The sequence below is a fragment of the Oncorhynchus nerka genome, linkage group LG7 (genome assembly GCF_034236695.1).
Source record: "Oncorhynchus nerka isolate Pitt River linkage group LG7, Oner_Uvic_2.0, whole genome shotgun sequence".
NCBI classification, from domain to species: Eukaryota; Metazoa; Chordata; class Actinopteri; order Salmoniformes; family Salmonidae; genus Oncorhynchus; species Oncorhynchus nerka.
In genome coordinates, this window is record NC_088402.1 from 46,733,500 (window position 1) to 46,760,558 (window position 27,059).

At 41.3% G+C, this 27,059-nt stretch overlaps 1 protein-coding gene across 2 annotated transcripts; it reads right to left on the reverse strand.

The window, feature by feature from the left end:
* Positions 1 to 27,027, reverse strand: LOC115131813 (upstream stimulatory factor 2-like). 2 transcript variants are annotated; one of them, XM_065020559.1, is made up of 12 exons: positions 26,613 to 27,027; positions 9,087 to 9,168; positions 8,860 to 8,912; positions 8,636 to 8,748; positions 8,233 to 8,352; positions 7,986 to 8,148; positions 6,785 to 6,872; positions 6,482 to 6,526; positions 5,766 to 5,824; positions 1,591 to 1,685; positions 1,228 to 1,356; positions 1 to 920 (listed from the first exon to the last, which is right to left on the reverse strand). In XM_065020559.1, the coding sequence occupies exons 1-12, from the start codon at positions 26,638 to 26,640 to the stop codon at positions 831 to 833; spliced, it is 1,065 nt and encodes a 354-aa protein (XP_064876631.1). In that variant the 5' UTR covers positions 26,641 to 27,027; the 3' UTR covers positions 1 to 830. The 2 variants fall into 2 exon arrangements, with proteins under 2 accessions (XP_064876631.1, XP_029519682.2); XM_029663822.2 differs by having other exon boundaries at positions 8,872 to 8,912; positions 26,613 to 27,026.
* Positions 27,028 to 27,059: the final 32 nt, after the last annotated feature.

Here is a 27,059-nt window from a genome sequence, read left to right on the forward strand (position 1 = left end):
TTCAGATTAAATTATTTACTGTGCACCAGATGGGACAATACAAGAGATAAGAGGAATTAAAGCAAGGAAGAGGGGACTGAAATTCATTTGGGAACCAATATTATATATTGTCCTAATGAACTGAGCTATGCTATCACCTACTGCCCTGATCGTCTGCGATGTCAGGCCTAGTGTTAATACAACAACCATACCTTTACATCGCAGGCCTTTAAAACAGCTTAATTCAATATTCTCTTATCTACCTCCACTTGACAATGAAACAACCCTTTGAAATGGTGTGCAATCAAAGGATGAAGGTGCCTGATGTCTACCATGGTTTGTAATCTCTAAGGGAAAATGGAACAGCAAAATTCAGCCCTATATTTGCACTATGATTGTAAACTCATACATTAAATGACAAACAAAAGGATTAATTCATGTCAGACACGGTAGTATAGCTCACAACAAATGCCAAAATAAGTCATGGAAAACTGCAGCAGGTTAAAACAGAATAAACGTGAATTGTCATTGTCCATAACAAAAACAGTTAGTTAGGTGAATGCACGACATTTGAAGAGTTGGCTATTCTTTGAGCAGAAGTGGGGAACTAATTTAGTTACAGAGTCATGAATTTCAGCTTTCGGCCTTGGAAGAGAGTGTGTGTGGGGGTTGGAGGGGGCTTGATCAGTCGGCAGTCCACTTCTTCCTCTCAAGCCCTCTGTTCTGTGTGTATGCGTGGCAATTTCTGATGATGCATACACGTGAGCATGTGTACTTTCATGCATTCTATAAGTATTTGTATTTTACCAGTGTTCCAGTGAGTAAGTAAGAGTGTGTGTGTGTCCAGTAGATCACTGTGGTGTCGTATCTCCATTGATCTCTATGCCGTGCTGTTGTAGCTGAGCTCGAAGCAATGCATTGTCATTCTTCATCTCCTCAATCTATAACATGACAGAACGTCGCAATTAAACAATCTTAACAACCAAATGCCAACACTACCAAATGTGAGAAGACTCTTCAATGTAGGCCTTTTATAAGACCTTCATACATAGGCATGAAAAATGACCAAACAAATGCAAACAAGCTGAAACAGGGAGGGACTAAAATAAATGTAAGCAATTATCTTTTTGTTGCAACATTTTTCTGTTGTAAAATGTTTTGCTACAATGTGAACCAATGAATACACCCGACGTGTTGACGAAACAGACAGCATAGTGGAATGTGCGAGTTACACATATAAGTGTGTACCTGTTGTTTGAGTAGCTCGTTGTCTGCCTGAACTCTCAACACTTCTTTGAAGCTGTCCTGCAATCTCTGGTTATTCTGTCTCAGCTCCCGGATGTAGTCACACGCTTTCGACAGGATCCCTCCTTTACTCTGGAGAGAAGAGGTTGCACATTACTTCTATTATAAGAAACCGTGATTTTGAACAATCTGCCATTGCGGATCAGATTCTCAGACACAGATCAAGCCTAGTTTTGGACTAAAAACCTATTTCAATGGAGAGTTTCCATTGAGCATGTTTTCTAGTCCAGGACTAGGCTTAATCTGTGTCCTGATAAAGTTGGTTCTATGGGACTTAATCTCTATAGGCAAATTGACCACACTCACTGCTCCAGTCTTGGTACTGTCTATGTTGCAGTCTGGGATGATCTTTGAGAGGGTGACAATCCAGTTGTTGATCTTGTCTCTTCTCCGTCTTTCCACTGCAAACATAATAATCCCATATTTTAGTTGTCAAAGCTACAGCATGAGCCATACTCCTGTGGTGGTAGAATTTGGGGTGAGCTGTTGTAACTTCAAGGGATACAGTGCATTCAGAAAGTATTCAGACCCCTTGACTTTTTCCATATTTTGTCATGTTACAGGCTTATTCTAGACTCTTCCTAGAGCTGACTGCCCGGCCAAACTGAGCAATCGGGGGAGATTGGCCTTGGTCAGGGAGGTGAACAAGAACTCATTCTGACAGAGCTCCAGAGTTCCTCTGTGGAGATGGGAGAACCTTCCGGAAGGACAACCATTTCTGCAGCACTCCACCATTCAGGCATTTATGGTAGTGGACAGATGGAAGCCACTCCTCAGTAAAAGGCACATGACAGCCTGCTCGGAGTTTGACAAAAGGCACCTAAAGGACTCTCAGACCATGAGAAACATTATTCTCTGGTCTGATGAAACCCAGATTTAATTATTTGGCCTGAATGCCAAGCGTCACGTCTGGAAGAAAAATGGCACCATCCCTGCGGTGAAGCATGGTGGTGGCAGCATCATGCTGTGGGGATGTTTTTCAGCGGCTAGGAGACTAGATGAACCTGCTCCAGAGCGCTCAGGACAACAACCCTAAAGCACACAGCCAAGACAATGCAGGAGTGGCTTCGGGACAAGTCTCTGAATGTCCTTGAGTGGCCCAGCCAGAGCCTGGACACGATCAAATATTTCTGGAGAGATTTGAAAATAGCTGTGCAGTGACACTCCCCACCCAACCTGACAGAGCTTGAGAGGATTTGCAGAGAAGAATGTGAGAAACTCCCCAAATACAGGTGTGCCAAGCTTGTACCCAAGAAGACTCGAGGCTGTAATCGCTGTCACTGAGTTAAGTAAGTGCTGAGTAAAGTGAGTAAAGGGTCTGAAAACTTATGTAAAATGTCAATTTCCATTTTTGTGTGGAAGATTGACGAAGGGGAAAAAACAATGTAATCCATTTAAGAATGGCTGTAACATAACAAAATTTTGAAAAAGTCGAGGGGTCTGAATAGTTCCCGAATGCACTGTAAGTGAGAAGGTTGAGGTAATTACAGGAAGTTAACGAATTATTAGATTGGTAATAAGTGAAAAGTTAGTTGTGATACTGTATGTATTAGCAGGAATCAGATAGCCTACATTGAATACACATAATTTAGACTACTTTACAGCAGGAATCTGTTGGACTACATTGAAGGTACGGTTAATGAAGTTGGTAGAATTGTGTCGGTTGAGAGGTGGTTGGATAAAGAGAGATGAAATTGTATGCGTGTATAATTGGTTACTAGAGATTTTATAAAGTAAAAAACGAAACAAAAAAACCCAGGAGAAAACAATACAACAATATACACTTGTGCACCCACACCTAGACGTACGTAGGTGGTGTAAAAAGTATTTGGAGAAATGTTCAGTGGCCCCTTTACGGATCATTTGATAATGATAAGCTTAAAGCACTGTATGACAGTCTAAAGGGTCTGTGAAATAAAGTCATAAACAAAGGTTGGAGCATGTTCTATGCTTTTTAAACAGCTTCCAATGACAATTGGAATTAAAGAAATACCACCCTGGTAATACATTCTGAAACAAAACCCATGCCCTGTTCAATAGGACCATTGAATGTTGAACATGATTTTCTGTATTCACCCACGTAACCTTTTAACTTGATAGGTAGACTTGTTTAACTTATGGCTACAATTTATTGATATCCCCAGCAATGAAGTTCTATACCAATCTGCGAGTAGGCTAAATTGAACCACTCCACAAGACGGAGTGGGAAACTGGCTCGGTCTCTCAGTCGATTCTGTCTCAGGTACCAGAAACCTAATGGACAGAGCACTTCTTTGACAGTGGACTGTTAGGCAGTGCTTGCCCAGTTATAATAAATGTTGATCCCAGATAGAAACTCAAGTCTCAAGAGTTACCTTAAATGATGTCTCTCCATTTCTGAATTGGCCGATGTATTTTATAATTTCGGTCATATTAAATCTCAAAATAATAGACAGTTAATGAGTGTGAGGCAGAAAGTGAATATCCAACAGAAATTGGTAATAAATATATAGAGTAACATTGCTAAGGTAGACTAAAATGTAAAAGGGGGACAATGGCATCATCCCCCATCCATTAAACCTTACAATAGGGGTAAAAGCAAAACATTGTTCGAGAATGATCCGTAGTGATCGACAGGGTTTTTCTATCGGGAAGAGTATAAGGATCCTAGTTGAAGGAAATAGATATGGAGACTACCGAAACTAACAAAGACAGTGATAAAATTGAAAGATTGATGGTACTCGTGGTTTATCAGTTGATGCTAAATGTAATGAGTGTTGACAGTATGTGAATGATGTTATTAGTGGCTTTCAGATAGCACTCTAATAATGCCATATCTTAATCATTTGAAGGCGCTAAGGTTCCAATACAAGATCACATAACGAACAGAGGGATTAAGCCTCGGGTCAACACCATTTACACAATATACTCAACTGAACAAAAATATAAAAAACGCAACATGCAACAATTTCAAAGATTTTACTGAGTTACAGTTCATAAGGAAATCAGTCAATTCAAATACATTCATTAGGCCCTAATCTATAGATTTCACATGACTGGGAAAACAGATATGCATCCGTTGGTCACAGATTATAAAAAAATTAAAAAAGACGGGCATGAAAAAGAGGGGCATGATCAGAAAACCAGTAAGTATCTGGTTTGACCACCATCTTCTTCGCATAGAGTTGGTCCGGCTGTTGATTGTGGCCTGAAAATTTTTGCCCCACTCCTTTTCATTGGCTGTGCGAAGTTGCTGGATATTAGCCGGAACTGGAACACGCCATTGTACACGTCAATCTAGAGCATGCCAAACAGGCTCAATTGGGTGACATGTCTGGTGATTATGCAGGCCATGAAACAACTGGGACAATTTCAGCTTCCAGGAATTGTGTACAGATTCTTGTTACATGGGACTGTGCATTATAATGCTGAAACATGAGGTGATGGCGGCATAAGAATGGCACAATTGTCCTCAGGATCTCGTCATGGCATCTCTCTGTGCATTAAAATTGCAATCGATAAAATGCAATTGTGTTTGTTGTCCGTAGCTTATGCCTGCCCACACCATAACCGCACAGCCACCATGGGGCACTCTGTTCACAACGTTGATATCAGAAAACCGCTCGCCCACACGACGCCATACAGGGGGGTCTGCCATCTGCCCAGTACAGTTGAAACCCGGGATTCATCCGTGAAGAGCACACTTCTCTAGCTTGCCAGTGGCCGTCAAAAGAGAGCATTTGCCCACTGAAGTCTGTTATGATGCTGAACTGCAGTCAGATCAAGACCCTGGTGAGGATGACGAGCACGCAGATGAACTTTCCCCGAGGCGGTTTCTGACAGTTGTGCATAAATTCTTCAGAAACCCACAATTTTACCAGCTGTCGAGGTGGCTGGTCTCAGACAATCCTGCAGGTTAAGAAGCTGGATGTAGAAGTCCTGGGCTGGCGTGGTTACACGTGGTCTGCAGTTGTGAGGCCGGTTGAATGTACTGATAAACTCTCTAAAACGATGTTGGAGGCGGTTTGTGGTAGAAATTAACACTCAATTATCTGGCAACAGCACTGGTGGACATTCCTGCAGTCAGCATGCCAATTGCAAGCGCCCTCAAAACTTGAGCCATCTGTGGTATTTTTTTTGTGTGAGAAAGCTGCACATTTTAGAGTGGCCTTTTATTGTACCCAGCACAAAGCGCACCTGTGTAATGATCATGTTGTTTAATCAGTTTCTTGATCAGCCACACAGGGATGTAAAGGAATTTGTGCACATTTTAGAGAAATACGCTTTTTGTGCGCATGGAACATTTCTAGGGCCTTTTATTTCAGCTCATGAAACATGGGACCAAAACTTTACATGTTGCATTTATAATTTTGTTCAGTGTTATTATACAAAAAAAAAGAATTCTTAATGCTCCTCCTTTTTCTCTCTATGCCCATGGTAAATCTGAACTTTTACTTTCAAGTTTCCATTTGCCAGATAAATACTTTCTGTAATCAGTTTACCTTCATTGTGTTGTGCTCTCCTTCTCTCATCCCTAGGTGCCCGTGGACCATCCATCTTCCTGCAAAGAGACAAAGACAAATAAATGATAACATTATGTCCCCATTAAGCACTGTAAAATACACACTCATAAAAACAAAACAAATTGACTGTATTCATATACATTACGCAAATGTAATAATTTAGTCAATCATTTAGCAGACGCTCTTATCCAGAGCGACTTACAGTAGTGAGTGCATACATTGTCATACTTTTTTTGTACTGGCCCCCTATGGGAATTGAACCAACAACTCTAGCAGTTGCTCTAGCAACTGAGCCAATCGGGACCTGCATGAATCCATCATACTATCAACAAATTATCTATTGATAAGCAACTGCTTGTTAATGTTAGGGCTATGGTTAAAGTAAGGCTTAAGTTTAGGGTTAGGATAAGGGCTAGGGTTAGTAGATTGTGATCTGAAATGTTACTGACTGCAGAGTATCTATGGATGGACTATCCAAATAGAGAGACGTTTCCTCGCCCCATTGAAGAGGACTCCTTCGGTGAACCTATAACCCAAAGCTATATACACACACACACACACACTATACATCACGTTCCCCTGACAGGTACACTAAGAGATATGATTCATCACGACTTGTGGATTCACCACACATCTGCCAAGGATGGGAGGAGAGGGGGTTAGTTTTAGAGGATGCGAGCGAAAGTTGTCCTCACCAGTTTGAACTGCCATGCTGTAGTATCTCATTTTCACCGTGGTCTCTGGGGATGGCAGGCAAGTGGGACAGTTTTTGTTTTCTCACGTTTTGATTTCTTTTGAATGTTTTCTCATGATACACACAATCACAAACCAATCTTGCCAAAATTGGCAGGTAAATACTGAAGGTTTAGCTAGGGAAAGTCCATTCCAATGTGGAGTTGGGAGGGAGAAGTGAGATGAACCACATAGATGGAAGAGCCTTGGGGTGTGATGAATGTGTATGGAACACTAAACTGTGTGGCAAGTGAAGCCGTACTCACGTGGTGTAGGTTTGTGTGCGAGGGGCAATGGTCCTTGGCGTGCCAGCTTGCAACACATCAGGTGGACTCATCATCACATAGAACTGACCTAGTGTCAGAGGTAATACAAATCAGGGATTTATAGGATTCCCAAGAAAGACTATTGTGACTTAATGTCTCTGGCCCTATTGAGATAAAGGCAATAGTCAAAACTATATTCAATCAAATCAATCAACAGTTAGACACGCGAGAGAGTGAAGGGAGGACCACCCTGTGAACTCCGTGTGCTAGCAAGACGGCTATTTCATTGTTTTAGCTATTGCTTTAAAAAGCTGTTGTAATGCGGTAAACCAAAGTGATGAACTCTTAGCTAGTCCCGCATCCCAGACCACCGTGAGGACAGCATTGGATTTGTTTTTGGTTCAACTATCATTGGATGATTTCTGCTTTTTCTCTCCGCTCAGAGGCTCGACAGACAGATGCTGTGAGAGACTGAGCTCTGGGTGATTTTAGTAATGTTATCTACTGGTTGTGGTAAAACAAGAGATGAACTGTAGCTATATAATTAGCTACATTGGGATCAGTCTCCATTATTCGAGGAGTACTGTGTTTTTATCCTTTTCAGAAGAGGGACTTTTTATCTACTGTGTTTGAATGGGACAGCCATTGGCCCGTTCGCTTCTCATCAGTCACGATCTGGATTTAGGGCTGTGAGTATCAGGTCCTTACTAATTAAGTGTACATAGATGTAATTAAAATTATGTTGATCATTTTTGGTTAATAACTTGATTCAAGCTTGAGTTTTGGATTGAAACTGAATTGATACGTCTTGACTTTAATAATAAAGAATGACTACATCTTGTTTGTTGTGATCATTCTTTATCATAGTTCAAGGGGATATATATATTTGTGCTTTTTTCCTCTGTAAATATATATCTTTAGGGTTACATTACTTATTAGGTGGAGGCACTGCACTACATTATTTATGGTTATACACACATTAACCTTCACATTATGACTACAGACCACATACCCCAACACCAAGATACTAGGTTAAAAATGACTGGAACTCAGAAGCTCAGAAGAGAGGGTTACAAATTAATTTGTAATTTTTTAATATGTATACAGTATATCTTTGTTCAATACCATAACATTAAGTGAGCTGCACTAGTGAATGGGTACACTATATGTGGGTTTCATACTAGGATTGGTGGATACTCACCTCCGGCCTGTGTGAGTGTTGGGTCAGCCTGCACCGACACTGCTGTGGCTGCCCCATCACTGACACTGACTGTGGCAGCAGGGAAATAGGCAAAACGCGTTTCCCCACCCACTGTCTCCCCCGCTGGACTACCCCCATTAATGAAGGGGTTCTGAATGACAGCCTAGAGAGAGAGAGCGAGAGAAAAAGCAAATTAGACAGCACTACTCCCCTAAGATGATAGGGTATGCCATGCCAACACACACACCTGTGCCACTGCTTGCTGTACTCCAGTAAATGCAGCAGTGGAAACCACACTGACTGCCCCAGTCCCGTCGCCTGCTGCCTCTAGCTGGTCATCTGTCACTTGGACCACACGATAGGTCACCTGGAGTGAAGAAAGTCAAGGGGAGAGGTCCGGACAGGAGTATGGCAAATATTTCAGATATATGGTTTATTCTGATTCTTCGCCAAGTACATTTGACATGTACCGGGAATTTGACCTGGAGAAATGGTGCTGACAACAATAAACAGAATATACAGACAAAATAATTTACACAATCTACAGATTCTTCTTGTCATTTGTTCATCCAGACAAGGGGGATTTTGTGTTACTGTGGTAGTAAGAACTGTGTGTGTTCAAAATGAGCTAGGTCATTGATTGAGCTCACCTGTCCTCCACTGTTCTCTGTGCGGAACTGGTATTGAACATTATGATCCGCAAAAGCTGCGGCCTGCTGTACACTCTCTATGGTAGCTGCAGTTTGCTCCTCCGTCCCCACACCTTTTGAGAAAAACACACTAGCACGTTAGAACTCACACTTAAGCTCTCACACACACACACACACACACAAATTCCATAATTATCCGTTTGAACTGAGTAAATTTCACACACCCCGATACCTACCTTCCAGTTGGAGAATCTCCTCTGTTTCCTGTTTCTCGTGACTGACGGAAAGAGAAGGGATTTTTTTGTTATAACACTCATATTCAATTGATCAGCTGTGTGCAAAAGGCTAATTAATAATAGTCCAGCAGATAAGAACGTAATATACCAAGATCGTTCCACTTTATGATACAAGTATCAAACTTGGTACACTAATACTAAATACCTTAACGAACATTTTAAAGATTGGAGGCAGTCTGGGAAGCATGTCAGTCAACCAGTGCGGCCATTTTAATAAATGGCTGCCAATCGGATTTCCTGTTAAAAGAGAATAGGGTAAAATCACTCCAAACAATGTTTTTATCTGCCCACTATATAAACCCCACAGATAATAAAGACAATAATTCTGATCATAAAATATCTTTAAGACCTTCATGGGGGTCATATTAAGGTTATTTTGATCATAGTCCAGTGTCTACGGGAAAAATTGTGGACTTTGTGATACAGCCACTAAAATACACACACAGCTGGGAAGTATTTTTGGCTAGAGCCATCATATATTTTGTCCATTACCCCCTGGCGACCAAAGGCCACCAGGACATAATACATTGCCATGGGATTTTACATAAAGAGTAACGTGTACAGGGAAGGTTTGCTGTAGTTTTTCTTAAAATTTACACAAAACATAATATTATATTTTAGTGCCTTCAGAAAGTACTCATACCCCTTGACTTATTACAGATTTTATTGTTGCTTAACTCCATTCGGTTTATTTTTTATCCTGAAAAACTCCAATCCTTAACGTTTCCGAGAATACAAATTATGATTGAAAATATGGAGTGGTAGTCACTAATGTGTTGTATTGGATTTGACACAAACATAACACTTTGAATTGAGGACAGAAAGTGAATTGCTTTGCCACATTTTTTACAGTATTACTACTTTAGTGCCTGCATGTTTTGGAATATTTATTTTATTCTGTAGTCTTCCTTCTTTTCACTCTGTCAAATTAGGTTAGTATTGTGAAGTAACTACACTACCGGTCAAAAGTTTTAGAACACCTACTCATTCAAGGGTTTTCTTTATTTTTACTATTTTTCTACATTGTCGAATAATAATGAAGACATCACAATTATGAAATAACACATATGGATTCATGTAGTAACCAAAAAAGTGTTAAACACGTCAAAATCTATTTTATATTTGAGATTCTTCAAAATAGCCACCCTTTGTCTCAATGGCAGCTTTGCACACACAGCTTTGCATTCTCTCAACCAGCTTCACCTGGAATGCTTTTCCAACAGTCTTAATGGAGTTCCCACATGTGCCGAGCACTTGTTGGCTGCATTTCCTTCACTCTGCGGTCCGACTCATCCCAAACCATCTCAATTCGGTTGAGGTCGGGGGATTGTGGAGGCCAGGTCATCTGATGTAGCACTCCATCACTCTCCTTCTTGGTCAAATAGCCCTTACACAGCATGGAGGTGTGTTAGGTCATTGTCCTGTTAAAAAACAAATGATAGTCTCACTAAGCCCAAACCAGATGGGATGGCGTATCGCTGCAGAACGCTGTGGTAGCCATACTGGTTAAGTGTGCCTTGAATTCTAAATAAATCAGACAGTGTCACCAGCAAAGCACCCCCACACCATAACACCTCCTCCTCCATGCTTCACTGTGGGAAATACACATACGGAGATCATCTGTTCACACACACCGCGTCTCACAACGACACGGCGGTTGGAACCAAAAATCTCACATTTGGACTCATCAGACCAAAGGAGAAATTTCCACCAGTCTAATGTCCATTGCTTGTGTTTCTTGGCCCAAGCAAGTCTCTTCTTATTATTTGTGTCCTTTAGTAGTGGTTTCTTTGCAGCAATTCAACCATGAAGAACTGATTCACACGGTCTCCTTTGAACAGTTCATGTTGAGAGGTGTCGGTTACTTGAACTTTGTGAAGAAATTATTTGGGCTGCAATTTCTGAGGCTGGTAACTCTAATGCACTTATCCTCTGCCGCAGAGGTAACTCTGGGTCTTCCATTCCTGTGGCGATCTTCATGAGAGCCAGTTTCATCATAGTGCTTGATGGGTTTTGCAACTACACTTGAAGAAACTTTCAAAGTTCTTGACATTTTCTGTATTCACTGATAAAGTAATAAAAGTAATGACGGACTGTCGTTTCTCTTTGCTTATTTGAGCTGTTCTTGCCATAATATGGACTATCTTCTGTGTATACCCCCCCCCCAGTTGGAAAGAAGGAAAGAAATTCCACAAATTAACTTAAGAAAACACACATGTTAATTGAAATGCATTCCAGGTGACTACCCCGTGAAGCTGGTTGAGAGAATGCCAGAGTAGCTATTAGAAGAATCTCGAATATAAAATATATTTATACACTTTTTTGGTTACTACATGATTCCATATGTGTTATTTCATAGTTTGATATCTTCACTATTATTCTACAATGAAGAAAACAGTAACAAATAAAGAAAAACCCTTGAATGAGTAGTTGTTAAAAAACTTATGACCGGTAGTGTACAATTTTACTGACCCATCCTGGGTTGTTTTCTCCAATCACAGCCATTACAATCTAACTGTTGGCCTCATGGTGAAATCCCTGAGTGGCTTCCTTCCTCTCCGGCAACTAAATTAGGAAGGACCACTGTATCTTTGCAGAGACTGGGTGCATTCGTACACCATCCAAAGTGTAATTAATACACATCCTCAAAGGGATATTCAATGTCTGCTTCTATTATTTTTACCCATCTACCAATAGGTGCCCTTATTTGCGAGGCATTGGAAACCTCCCTGCTCTTTGAGGTTGAATCTGCGTTTGAAATTAACTGCTCGACTGAGGGACCTTACAGATAATCTTATGTGTGGACTACAGCGATGAGGTAGTCATTCAAAAATCATGTATAGCACTATTATTGCACAGAGTCCATGCAACTTATTATGTGACTGGTTAAGCAAATTTTTACTCCTGAACTTATTTAGGCTTGCCATAACAAAGGGGTTGAATACTTGTTGACTCAAGGCCTTTCAGCTTCACATTTTTTATTAAACATACAAAAAAATCTCAATGTAATCCATTTTAAATTCAGACTGTAACACAGCAAAATGTCAAAGGTTGTAAATACATTCTAAAGGAACTGTATATAGTTGAAGTCGGAAGTTTACATACACTTAGGTTGAAGTCATTAAAACTAATTTTTCAACCACTCCACAAATTTCTTGTTAACAAACTATAGTTTTGGCAAGTCTGATAGGAAATCTACTTTGTGCATGACACAATTGTTTACAGTCCAATTATTTCACTTATAAAACTCACTGTATCACAATTCCAGTGAGTTGACTGTGCCTTTAAACAGCTTGGAAAAATCCAGAAAATTATGTCATGGCTTTAGAAGCTTCTGATAGGCTAATTTACATAATTTGAGGCCATTAGAGGTGTACCTGTGGATGTATTTCAAGGCCTACCTTAAAACTCAGTGCCTCTTCGCTTGACATGGGAAAATCAAAAGAAATCAGCCAAGACCTCAGAAAAAAATGTAGACCTCCACAAGTCTGGTTCATCCTTGGGAACAATTTCCAAACGCCTGAAGGTACCACGTTCATCTGTACAAACAATGGTACGTAACACCATGGGACCACGCAGCCTTCCTACCGCTCAGGAAGGAGACCCGTTCTGTCTCCTAGAGATGAACATAATTTGGTGCCAAAAGTGCAAATTAATCCCAGAACAACAGCAAAGGACCTTGTGAAGACGCTGGAGGAAACAGGTACAAAATTATCTGTATCCACAGTAAGACAAGTCCTATATTGACATAACCTGAAAAGGCCGCTCAGCAAGGAAAAAGCCATTGCTCCAAAACTGCCATAAAGAAGCCAGACTATGGTTTGCAACTGCACAGGGGGACAAAGATCGTACTTTTTGTCCTCTGGTTTGATGAAACAAAAGTAGAACTGTTTGGCCATTAATGACCATCATTATGTTAGGAGTAAAAAGGGGGATGCTTGCAAGCTTAAGACCATCCCAACCGTCAAGCACAGGGGATGCAGCATCATGTTGTGAGGGTGCTTTGCTGCAGGAGGGACTGGTGCACTTCACAAAATAGATGGCATCATGATAGAGGAAAATTATGTGGATATAATGAAGCAACATCTCAAGACAGAAAGTTAAAGCTTGGTCACAAATGGGTCTTCCAAATGGACAATGACCCCAAGCATACTTCCAAAGTTGTGGCAAAATGTCTTAAGGACAACAAAGGTATTGGAGTGGCCATCACAAAGCTCTGACTTCTATCGCATAGAAAATTTGTGAGCAATGAGGGAACAAAACCTGACTCGGTTACACCAGCTCGGTCAGGAGGAATGGGCCAAAATTCACCCAACTTATTGTGGGAGGCTACCCGTAACGTTTGACCCAAGTTAAACAATTTAAAGGCAATGCTACCAAACACTAATTGAGTGTATGTAAACTTCTGATCCACTGGGAATGTGATGAAAGAAATAAAAGCTGAATTATATAATTCTCTCTACTATTATTCTGACATTTCACATTCTTAATTAAAAGTGGTGATCCTAACTGACCTAAGACAGGGAATATTTACTTGATTTAAATGTCAGGAATTGTGGAAAAACTGAGTTTAAATGTATTTGGCTAAGGTATTTGTAAACTTCCGACTTCAACTGTAACATTGCAATCAATAAGTTTCAGCGAACACCCATATTACTTTTTAAAAAGTGTTTACATGTCAACTACTACAACTAGCCAATTTGTTTTGCACACATTTTCACCACTTTTCTACAAAAAAAATGTAAGGATATGTATATATGGCATCTTATTTTGTTTTCCAGACCCCCTCAAACATTTTAAGCCATCATTGGGCTGTATATACCAATTATTTTAGGAGATGTAAATTGTGATTGGAGCAGCTTGAAATGTACTTGATCAGCCAAGTTGATTTCACCTGTTGACTCTCTCTCAATGCCACACACTTGTCACATTATAAGGCCTGCCCTGATAACCCCCCCCCAAAAAAAGTTAGGAGCCCAAGTCATAACATTATGATGTCATAATTTCCTTATTTGAGATACGGTGCATTCGGAAAGTATTCAGACCTCTTGATTTTGTCAGGTTGGATGGGGAGCGTCGCTGCACAACTATTTTCAGGTCTCTCCAGAGATGGTTGATCAGTTAAGTCCGGACTCTGCCTGGGACACTCAAGGACATTCAGAGACTTGTTCCAAAGCCACTCCTACGTTGTCTTGGCTGTGTGCTCAGTGCGTTGTCCTTTTGGAAGGTGAACCTTTTCTCCAGTCGGAGGTCCTGAGCGCTCTGGAGCAGGTTTTCATCAAGGATCTCTCTGTGTGCCTTTCCAAATCATATCCAATCAATTGCATTTGGTCTTCATTATGGGGTATTGCGTATAGATCGATGACGGAATTTAAAAAAATATATTTTAGAATAAGGCTGTAACGTAACAAAATTTGGAAAAAGTCAAGGCATGGTTCCTTTGGTTTAATAGATTCGTCCTTATCACCTTTACATTATGTAATGCAACCTGCTTATAATGTCTCCTTTGTTGCAGAACCACAAACAAATCCAACTTCACCATGTCCAACCAAATGTCCTTAATACATATTGGAACATTGGTGTCTGCTTGCTCCCTGACATTATCAGAGTATCCCTGGTGAAATCTATCCAAAAAGTTCCCCCATCTTGGGTGTCTTTGCCTATTTTTCAGCGGCCACATTGGAAATGACCGCCAGGGGGGGGGGGTAAAGGACAAAATCTGTGATGGCACTTTAGCCCAAAATACTTATTTAGACATGCCCTAGGTGTGTGTGAAATTTGGTGGCTCTATATAACCGCTGGTCTATGGTCAAAACGAACTTGATGTGACCTCCATGAAGGCCTTAAGAGTACTTTATGATGATAATTATTGTCTATATTACCTTACCGGTTTATATAGTAGGTAGATTACATTACAAATAAATTTTTATATTGTTTGGAATGACTACCCTATTTTTCTTTGAACAGGACATCCAAATTAACTGACAAGCTTCCCATACTGCCTCCAATCTTAAAAAATGTTCCTTAATGTATCTAGTAGTAATGTACCAAGTCTGATACTTTTATCATACAATTGAACAATTATTTCACCTATTCGTTGGACTATAAGTGACTCTGTGTACTAGTGGTGCATATGAGTCAGCCATTTGTTCACCTGCCCGCAGTTGCTAATAAGCCATCCGCATATATGAAAAAGTGAAAATCGGCAGCCCACACCCGACCCTAACCCGTTAATATAGAAAATGCACTGTAGGAAAGGCAGAACTATTTTTTTGACGGGGGTGAAGGATTTGTTGTGACTGATTTTGATATGTTTCTGCATATAATTTCAACCAATTTAGTAGGCTATTTGTTACTCTCGTCATTATATAATTTTTTTACACCCCTTTTTCTCCCCAATTTAAATCTTGTCTCATCGCTGCAACTCCCCAACGAGCTCGGAAGGCAAAGGTTTCATCATGCATCCTCCGAAACATGACCCGCAAAACCGCGCTTCTTAACACCCGCCCGCTTAACCCGGAAGCCAGTCGCACCAATGTGTCAGAGGAAACACAGTTCAACTGACGTCAGGCTCCAGGCGCCCAGCCCACCAGAAGAACTCGCTAGAGCGCAATGATCCAAGTAAAGCCCCCCTGGCCAAACCCGGACGACGCTGGGCCAATTGTGCGCCGCCCTATGGGACTCCCGATTACGGACGGTTGTGAAACAGCCCAGGATCGAACCCAGGTCTGTAGTGACACCTCTAGCACTGCGATGCAGTGCCTTAGATTGCTGCGTCACTTGGGAGGCCCCATTTCTGTCATTACGTTGCCCTAGATAACTAAATAAACCCTTGCTCACCAGAATAATGTCATAAATGATTTAAGCATTCAATCTATCTAGTTGACATCGGTAAAGTTACATCATTTCTGGTTCTTTCGTGGAGCAAAGATGCTTTGGGACTGGGATGAAAATTCTTGTAATATGAGGTTACATAATTGGCCAGGCCAATGTACACAGTCACCAACAACTGTTCGGGGATGGGGAAGAGAAAAAAAATAATGTTTGTACACTTGTTTACATAGATATGCTTCTTAATAAAACCTATTTGAAACAAGCCAATACACTTTGAATTATCATGGCGTTTCATTATTCAGGTTATTACTTATTAAAATCAACAAATTAAAGAAGTGCCAGGTTGGAGAGAATCTGCACATTTTCAGATTGATAACATTAACAGAGTCAAAACAAAGACATATCAAATCAAATTTATTTGTCACAAACACATGGTTAGCAGATGTTATTGCGAGTGTAGCGAAATGCTTGTGCTTTTAGTTCCGACCATGCAGTAATATCTAACAAGTAATATAACCTAACAATTTCACAACAACTACCTTATACACACACACAAGTATAAAGGAATGAACACGAATATGTACATAAAAATATATGAATGAGCGATGGCCGAACGGCATAGGCAAGATGCAGTAGATGGTATAGAGTACAGTACAGTGGGGCAAAAAAGTATTTAGTCAGCCACCAATTGTGCAAGTTCTCCCACTTGAAAAGATGAGGACTGTAAATTTTCATCATAGGTTGGCTTTTCTGTATATAAAAAAAATAAATGCAGATCCTATTTCGACGCACAAAACCATTCAAACAAATTCTGATGGGCTTCCTCCCACTTTTCCCGAAATATTCACATAGTCACAAACCCTGTTGCTGTCATTCGATGGCATTGGCAAATGTTCTTCAAAGAGAGGACACCGTAATCAGAGAAATAATGTAGCCTAAGCTCCTAAAAATTGGTATTCAACAATATTAAATCAGGACAGGAGCATTTACTTTTTAATAAAGAGATGGTGTCCAGACAAGATACTTAAGAAAACTTTCTAAATGGACATATAGGCCTATAGAGAGTCAGCAAACTCACACACCCACCCCTGTAAAAGCACACGTCAATCAAAGCCACCAACGCATGTCAGACTCTAGAGCAAATATTTTGCCTTTCCTTAAATGTATTAAAAAACCTAGGTCTACCAAAAGTAGGCTAGAAGATAATGAATTGACAAGGAAAGTATGAAGGGGACAGCTATGCTATAGCATGAAGATGACATTGACAATCATTAAAAGAAACAAATACATGCAACAGCATATTTATCAGCGATACTGATTATCAAAGGGGAGAGTGTTGGAAAGAATGCATGTAAAATATAAATATTATTATAATACTTCTACGGAATTCATTGTCTTACTGTGTGAGGTGAAGAAAATTTTAAAAAATGACAGAAGCCCAACTGGGCACTTTCCTACATTTGACATTTACGTTAAGCAGGCCAGATACTTTTATGTGTGCTCAGGACTTGTGTGCCATCAACACTAACAGGATAGAGAAACCAGACACATGCTCATTGCTCTCACATGGAGCGTGTAAATTATGGTATGAAATAAACCAAAACTTGTTTCTCACAAGTGTTGCAGGTTGTGAGCTCTGCAAACAACATTTCCACTCTGACAATGAGATGGGTATATTACTGTAATTAATACATTGCATTAACAGAAATGTATGTAACCAAATGACAGGGATTAACGGTAATCTACTTTGTGGGGATATGTGGGTGGCATTTTCTTTTGTCTCGTCTAGGGTGGTATATCGGCCAGTCTATCAATTAAGAAAATATTCTGTATCAAATAATACCATGCCAGGTTGGAGAGGATGGCACGTGTCCACTTGACACAAAATTTGAGCATTTTAAGCCAGAACAATTCTGTCGACTGCTGTTGAATAATTAATGAAGTTAAAAGAAAAATATTTAAAAACAAGTTTGTCTAAAGGCCGATTTATTTACTAGCAAGCAATGAAAATGTGCATTGAATAAAAGAAAGTTTTGTTTTTGCCTATAGTGCTCTTACACCCCGCACATCTAGGGATGAGCTGCTCAAGCATCAAAGGAAAGTTGGAAAGAGGAGACATAGTACGTTTAATAGCCAGACTAAGTTAGCAAAACAATTGCTTTTGTCATAAGTCAACACTCCCGCTATTAGGTCATGTTTATCTACATGAAAATGAAGTTGACATAAAATAAATCCTCAAATGCATGTAGACCTATTTAAACAGTTTTGACGGTTATTTTCATGGCGGGCTTCATCCATAACCGTCAGATACACGGTTATTCAATTACTGTCACATCCCTAATGAAAATGCAACAACCCCCCCCCCACAGAGAAATCTGTGCAAATGACCAAAAATGTATGTTTGGCTTGGATGAATAGGCCTATTTTATGTGTTTGGAATACTATCACTTCTTGCAATCTCTGATAAACATAGCACCTTCACAGACGGTATAACTGTGCATTCACATTCTTTCAAGATGCTAAAATAAATATGGTTGAAGTTGGAAGTTTACATACACCTTAGCCAAATACTTTTAAACTCAGTTTTTCACAATGCCTGACATTTAATCCTAGGAAAAATTCCCTATCTTAGGTCAGTTAGGATCACCACTTTATTTTAAGAATGTGAAGTGTCAGAATAATAGAGAGTGATTTATTTCAGCTTTTATTTAATTCATTACATTCCCAGTGGGTCAGAAGTTCACAAATCTCATGTGAGTGCATTCCATCTATTGGCACAATGGACAGTTTTTAACATCTCGTCCCGTGTTTTATGATTCTGATTATCTGGACCAGTCTAGTGACTGCTGTGAAAGGACAGCTGACAACATAGGAAAGTCTGTGTGACAGCTTGGAGAGACAGCTGAGCGGAGGGAATAGACCCCACTGGGGCTGTCATGGGCTAGCTACCCATGTTGGCATTCCCCGATGCTGCTTCAGTATGTTGGAAACACCTGCTAAGTGCTACTGAAAGTCAACAAAGGAACATACCCCTAGAGCCTCGAGAGCTGGGGCGCAAGATGGCTCAATGACTGATCACACAGTTACGGACCCAGGAACGGAAACGACTACGAGTAGGAACACAGACATGAGACAACCATAACAGCAGCAGGACACACACTTCAGGTGTGCAGCTGTGGTTGGGAGAGAGTAACATCGGCAAGGGGGTTAAGGATCCATCAAGGGAGGAAAAGGTGCTTGGGAGAGCAGAGACAGGGACCTCGCATTGACCAGTACTTCTTACAAAGCAGCCAGTCAAATCATTCGAATGAAGCACAGTGACGGGACGCAAACCAAAGTTCGCAGAGCATCAGCACCCTTGTAACGGAGGAGGATAACACAAGCACAGAAATGCCGGTGGATGAACTCACCCAACCACAGAGACCTCTAAAAGAGGAAAAGATCAAAGGGCACAGACCGAGTGTGAAGTGGCCCAAAGCTGTTGAAAAGAGAGAGTGGGAAACAATCAACAACGACCTGACAAAAATCTTGGAACAACAGGTAGGAACAGCAGAGAAAAAGCTTGAAAGGATGGGAGACATCTACCACTACGGAGAAGAGCGCTTTGGAGTAAACGAAAGGAGAAGAGGCAAGACACCACCCGTGCCAGCCAAATCTAGGAGGCAGCAAGAGATTGAGATACTTGTCAGAGAGAGAAGGCAGCTGAGAAAGCAGTGGAAGAAGGCCTCTGATGCAGAGAGAGAAGGTCTCATGCTACTCCAAGCAGACATTAAAATGTCGGTTGGCAACCTTGCAAAGAGCAGAAAACTTAAGGAAACTTCGTAGGAAGAAGGAACACGGTTCTATAAAAAAAACTTTAAGTGTGTCAAAGACCTCTTCGCAAAGGAAAAGTGCGGAATCCTTAAAACTCCAAAGCCAGAACTGGAAAAACATCTGGAAAAGGTCCACCAGGACATGAAAAGGCATGAGCAGATAATCATCCCACATGACATCCCACCAATTAAACCACCAGAATTCAATCTGGACACTGACCCTCCAAAATGGAAGGAAGTAGAGAACGTTGTCCGAAGAGCAAGAGCGGCCTCGGCTCCTGGGCCTAATGGAGTACCATACAAGCTCTACAAGAACGCCCAGGATGTTCTACGCTTTCTTTGGAGGCTCATGAGGATAGTGTGGCAGAAGGAAATAATACCGAAGGCATGGCGAAGGGCTGGTGGTGTGCTAATCCCGAAAGAGAAGGATGCGGCAGACATCAGTCAATTCCGACCAATCTCCCTTCCCAACATCGAAGGGAAGATCTTTTTCAGTATAACAGCACAGAGGCTGTCCACTTATCTGGAAAGGAACAAGTACATTGATACATCTGTACAGAAAGCGGCATTCCTGGTTTCTCTGGTTGCCTGGAACATACTAGTATGATTTGTCACCAGATCCAAACAGCTAAGAAGGACAAGAGAGACCTCTATGTCATCTTCCTCGACCAATGCCTTTGGCTCAGTTCCCCATGAACTCCTCTGGGAATCCTTCAACATTTTCCACGTACCAGAACCCATCACTACACTGGTAAAGGCCTATTTCCAAGACCTGACTTCACAACAACATGGCAGCGCTTGGAAGTAGGCATAATGGCAGGCTGTACAATTTCACCTCTGGCCTTCACTATGGCCATGGAAGTCATCATCAGGGCATCGAGATGGGTGGTCGGCGGTAGAGAACTAAGGAAGGGCTCCGTCTCCCACCTATCCGAGCATACATGGATGACATGACTACACTGACCACCACTGCAGCATGCACCAGGCGGCTACTTGCAAAACTGCAGGATAACATCAAGTGGGCCCAGATGAAAATCAAGCCAAGCAAATCTCGAAGCATCTCCATAGTCAAGGAACAGCTTAAAGATGTGAGTTTCTGCATTGGAGATTACCCGATACCAACGGTGTCTGAGCAACCCATCAAGAGCCTGGGTTTGATGGTACAACGAAAGCCTCCGGGATAAAGATCAAGTGCAGCAAGTAAGGCAGGACATCACCGACGGTCTTGAGAACATCAACAAGACCCAACTGCCTGGAAAGCTCAAGCTTTGGTGCCTACAGTTTGGACTTCTCCCCCGGGTAATATGGCCACTCACCGTCTATGAGGTCCCAATATCAACAGGGAAGAAGATGGAGAGAACAATTACCTCATACGTGAAGAAATGGCTGGGTGTCCCACGATGCTTCAGTAACATCGGCCTCTATGGCAAACGGGTCCTTGAACTACCTCTTACAAGTCTAACGGAGGAGTACAAGTGCTCTAAAGTAAGACTTCAGATGACATTGAAGGACTCCAAAGACCAGACCATTAGCAAGGCTGCACCTCCTCTACAAACTGGACAGAAATGGACATCATCCAAGGCTGTGCAGCAAGCAACATCAACCCTGAGACACCAAGACATTGTGGGGAATATCCAGCATGGAAGAGGAGGCTTTGGCCTGGCAGCAAGCAAACCAACGTTCCATAAGGCAACAACATCTGAACGCAGGAAGCTGGTGGTCGAGGAGGTGCGCAGACAGGAGTAGACTGCAAGAAGTGCAAAGGCTGTCTCTCTTGCTAAACAAGGGCAATGGAGGGAAGGCCTGGAGAGGAGAAAGATCCACTGGAGTGAGCTTTGGCAAATGGAGGCAAGCAACATCAACTTCATCATAAGAGTTGTTTATGATGTGCTTCCATCACCAAAAAACCTACAACAATGGTATGGCGAGGACTCGACCTGCCACCTCTGCCCAGCTCCAGCGACTCTCAGGCATATAATGACAGGTTGCAAGACCAGCCTCTCACAAGGCTGCTACACCTGGAGGCACAATCAGGTCCTCAAGAGCCAGGCTGCAGCACTTGAGACCAAGAGGAGTACAACCAATTCATTACCTCCAAAAACAAGCAATCCCATCAAAACAACAATATTCATCTGGGAGGGACAGAAAAGGCCCAAGCATCCTCCTACAAAGCCAGAAACCTAGCCATGGCCGGGACTGGGAGATGCTTGTCGATATTGGCCAGCAACTCATTTTTCCACCTGAGATTGCTTCTACCAACCTTAGGCCAGACATGGTACTCTGGTCCCCTTCACGAAAGGCTGTGTACATCATAGAGCTCACAGTCCCGTGGGAAAACTCTGTTGAAGAGGCCTAGGAGCATAAGAAACTGCATTACACAGAGTTGGCAGAATACGCAACTCAGCGTAGCTGGAATGCAAAAGTCTGGCCAGTTGAAGTGGGATGCAGAGGATTCGTTGGCTTCTTCCACCATCAGGTTGCTGAAAGAACTTGGAATCCATATACAGGCTCTGCGGCAGACCGTCAGAGCAGTTTCTCAAGCAGCTGAAAGAGGCAGCCAGTGGATCTGGATCAAACGGAAGGACCCTTGCTGGGCTATAACTTCATGACCCCCCACCCCCACATGAGAACCCAATTCAGATCCCTACAACTTGAGGAGGGCATATGAGGTATGCGGTCAGCTGTAGGGCTGGCTCAGGGAAGAGGACGCCCCTGCCTTGCATAGCCCCGTGGGACATCTTAATTGGACATGGGACACAAACTAAGGCTTGATCACCCTTTAGCTGGCCACCTTTGATGAGGGTGTTTAGTGATTAAAGGCCGAAACACCCACTGATTCGAAGGCACACTACTGAGGATGTGTCCCAAAATTAACATCTTAACCCAGTCTAAGAAAAAAACCTCCCATGCCACTCTGTCAACATCACGGCAAATCTCATGTGAGTGCATTCCATCTATTGGCACAATGGACAGTTAACATCTCGTCCCGTGTTTTATGATTCACACACTCAATTAGTATTTGGTAGTATTGCCTTTAAATTGTTTAACTTGGGTCAAACGTTACAGGTAGCCTTCCACAAGCTTCCCACAATAAGTTGGGTGAATTTTGGCCCATTCCTCCTGACAGACCTGATGTAACTGAGTCAGGTGTTTAAGTCTCCTTGTTCGCACACACTTTTTCTGTTCTTCCCACAAATTTTCTATAGGATTGAGCTCAGGGCTTTGTGATGGCCACTCCAATACCTTGACTCCTTAAGCCATTGTCACAACTTTGGAAGTATGCCTGGCCTCATTGTCCATTTGGAAAACCCATTTGCGACCAAGCTTTAACTGATGTCTTGAGATGTTGCCTAAATATATCCATATAATTTTCCTTCCTTGTGAAGCCATCTATTTTGTGAAGTGCACCAGTCACTACCGGAAGCAAAGCACCCCCACAACATGATGCTGCCACCCCCGTGCTTCATGGTTGGGATTGTGTTCTTCGGCTTGCAAGCTTCCCCCTTTTTCCTCCAAACATAACAATGGTCATTATGGCCAAACAGTTCTATTTTTGTTTCATCAGACGAGAGGACATTTCTCAAGAAAGTACGATCTCTGTCCCCATGTGCAGTTGCAAACCGTAGTCTGGCTTTTTTTTTGGCAGTTTTGGAGCAGTGGCTTCTTACTTGCTGAGCAGCCTTTCAGGTTATGTCTATATAGGACTTGTTTAATTGTGGATATAGATACTTTTGCACCTGTTTCCTCCAGCATCTTTACAAGGTCCTTTACTGTTGTTCTGGGATTTATTTGCACTTTCCACACTAAAGTACGTTCATCTCTAGGAGCGGAATGACGGCTGCGTGGTCCCATGTTGTTTATACTTGCGTACCATTGTTTGTACAGATGAACGTGGTACCTTCAAGCATTTGGGATTTGCTCCCAAGGATGAACCAGACTTGTGGAGGTCTACCATTTTTTTCTCCTGAGGTCTTGGCTGATTTCTTTTAATTTCCTCATGACGTCAAGCGAAGAGGCACTGAGTTTGAAGGTAGGCCTTGAAATACATCCACAGATACACATCCAATTGACTCAAATTATGTCAATTAGCCTATCAGAAGCTTCTCAAGCCATGACATAATTTTCTGGAATTTTTTTAACTGTTTAAAGGCAGTCAACTTGGTGTATGTAAACTTCTGACCCACTGAAATTGTGATACAGTGAATTGTAAGTGAAATAATCTGTCTGTAAACAATTGTTGGAAAAATTACTTGTGTCATGCACAAAGTAGATGTCCTAACCGACTTGCCAAAACTATAGTTTGTTAACAAGAAATGTGTGGAGTGGTTGAAAAGTTTTAATGACTTCAACCTAAGTATGCAAACTTCCGACTTCAACTGTACATTAATTATTCATTTTGGTTGCCTATCCTGACGTGAAGTTTGTTCTATAGATAGTATTTGACTCTGATGTGTGCCACAGAAGGTATCTGACTCTAGCCACAAAATTAAGGAAATTATTAGGGGGAGATTTCGGTAGGCAAGAAAATTGCCTTTCTAATTTCCTTAATTTTGTGACTAGAGTCAAATACTTTCTGTTTGACACATCATAGTCAAATATTTTCTATAGAACAAACTTCACGTCAGGATAGGCAAACGAAATGTATAATTTATATATGTGTGTTATATTAAACATAGAGGAGGGAGTAAAATGTAGGCAAGCAATAAACATTTCAGAACAACTACTAGTTGAATAAGACATGGGAGAGATGGCAAATTTTGTCAAAGATATTTATTTATAGACTCATACACTTGAAACAAATAGCCAAACCAAAAACTGCAGACATTACTAGTGCCTCCCCCGCGATCAAACCGACATAAAAAAAATCTAATGAAACGCAGGCTAACGTGATTAGAAATCTCAACTAGCAAAGAAGTCGCAGCAATGAAGTGAGTGCGCAAAGAGGGGGGGGGGTTCTGGCATGGGGGAGACTTGGCACAACACCGGCAATGGTATCATCCTCTTTAACCACTTCAACAAATATTTCCCAAACATTACTTTTCTTGCCCTCCAGTCTCTTATTTTCCACTCTACATTTTGCAGCTTTTTAATATTGAATTAAACTCCGACATTCTGCTTTTTGCCTCCAAAAATCAGCATTACCTTTTTCTGCCCGTTCCCAAAAGTATTTGGGGATTGGCGTGTTGGGTATTTAGCATGCGTAGTTAGGCCCTAAAGTTTAGGCTTACGCACCAATAGCCAAACATAATTAAAGAAAAACCCCAAGGTAGCCTATAGATATAAATAGCATAATATTATACCTTTATGGACTTTTTTTATGTATCGTTTTCTCTTTATTCAACCCGCCTGCCCTTCATCCACACAACATTTAGCCTAACGACCCTAAAACAGTCAGCCCTGCGGATATAACAGGAGACTGCGGGTTAGGAGTCAATCCGTGCATTACTGTGTACTTTTATACCCTGACTATACCGCTCGCGTTGCAAAATAAATGTAGGAATATTTGTTATTCAATTATTGCACCCACACTGCTTGTCTCTGTCTGCTTTGCCAAGGGCTAAAATAGAAGTAATTCCTATTTCTGAAGCAGATTGCCCTGCAAGTCCTGCCTCTCCCATCTCCTCATTGGTTTATAGAAGCAGGTACCGACATGCCATTTCCTCATTGGTTATACCCACGTGGGTGATTGAAAGATGAACTGCTTTGCCGGTTGTCATGGTAATACTATGAAAGTGTAGATGCCAATCACCATATAAGTTCAAAGATGAAAAAGCTTGGAAGGGGGAGAGATGACTAGAAACTATTCGGTTGACCGTTTGATGTGTGGATTAATTGTCGGAGTAGAAGACCTTGTGCATTTCAGGTAAAATAGCAACTCAATGTTTATATCCCAGGACAAATTAGCTAGCAACAGCAACCTACCTAAATAGGACAAATTAGCTCGCAAGTGCAAGCTAACTAGCCATACATGTTTAATGCTTTTCGACCTGTCCCCAAATTAATGTTCAGAGTTTGTTTTGATATTTTAACCTGCGTGTCGTGATCGCGTTTGGTGTAGGGGGGCAAAATAAATGTATACACGTTAGCGCACGCGCGCAGCCGGTTTGTGTTCCGTGTTACTGTGCACTGATATAAGCAGCAAGAGTGCCCCTGGCGTTGTGTTAGCGGAAAAAGGTGACATTCGAAAATTGGACTCATCACCATACTAGACTGCTAAAGTTGAATTAGTCAAATTGACGCATATTGGCTGACAGTTTTTTGTAATCAGATTTGCACGCATCAGAAGGTCAACACTAGACTTTCCCTCCACTTCGAAAACGTTGACAAATTGGTAACTGACACTTTTAATCCTTCGAACTGAAGGCACAGCTCAAGACCGTGCTGTTCAGAAAAGCTTTCTAAGGATGCGCCTTGGGTGTGAGAACGCGCTTTACAAATTAGATAAATTATTATTAAACCAATAGTGGCATATTGCACAATAATATAATGGAATCATTGAAACAAATGCATTATTCAAATATAGCCAGTTTCATGTAACCCATAATGATATTATCATTGCTGTTCATCATGGGTTGCAAACAAACAAATCACAGGAGGATAATGTACATTTGTCTACTGACGTAACACTGAGAAGTATATAAGTTGTGTATATAAATCGTGCATTATTATGAATCTTATTTTGATGCATTTCTCAAAACAAAAAAAGCGACATCATACACTTTCTAATCACATCACTGACATTAAAACGGTTGTAATAATTTGACAGTTACAGCTACACAATTGACCTACACGACTGTCGCTGGTCTCGGTTGACTGAGTCGAGTAAATAAACATAGCAATAATAACTGAATGCAAAGCACGACATATTAGACAAACACGTTAAAAGATATTGGTCTTATGCATTGGATTTACAAAACGAAATATATTGCAGGAAATAAAACATTTGTTCATATAGCTAGCGCTAATGTGTTGCAAAGATGGTGCCTAGGCCTGTGAAGCTATCGTGAGCGGTGAGCGTAGAATGCGTTTTCTTACCCTGTAGAGCTGTCCAAAATCTGTTCATTCATATCCATGAAGTTTACAGTTTAAAATGTGATATTCAGCGACACTGAAAAACTGAGTTGGAAGTACTGATCACGGGGACAAACAAGGGTCATGTGAGAAAGACCGTCCAGAACACGTGAGGTACCGACTGGGCAAACAGTTAAAATGGAGACTGCTGCAAAGCTGGAAGGGTGGTTTCGTTCTGTGTGTTCTTTAGACTCTATCACGTCTCCCTCTTCTTGGAAAATGCGAGATTCGGGTGTCAGAATTGGCTACTATAAAAGCTTCAAACGACATTTACCGTCGGATTTATAGATGGGAATTTGGTAGATATTTCCGTGATTAACTGGTTTATTTCTATAAATGTTTTATTTATTGTTCCCTGGTTGGGCTATTTGCACTCGTAGTGGTGTTAAAAATGTATCCATCCGCAAGGCT

Excerpts from the sequence above, each read along its gene's own strand:
- LOC115131813 (XM_065020559.1), bottom strand. The coding sequence starts at position 26,640 with ATGAACAGATTTTGGACAGCTCTACAGG. Across the intron at positions 8,913-9,086 it reads CTGCCTCCAATCTTTAAAAT|TCACGAGAAACAGGAAACAG; the intron begins GTTCGTTAAGGT and ends TCTTTCCGTCAG. Across the intron at positions 921-1,227 it reads ACGAGCTACTCAAACAACAG|ATTGAGGAGATGAAGAATGA; the intron begins GTACACACTTAT and ends GTCATGTTATAG.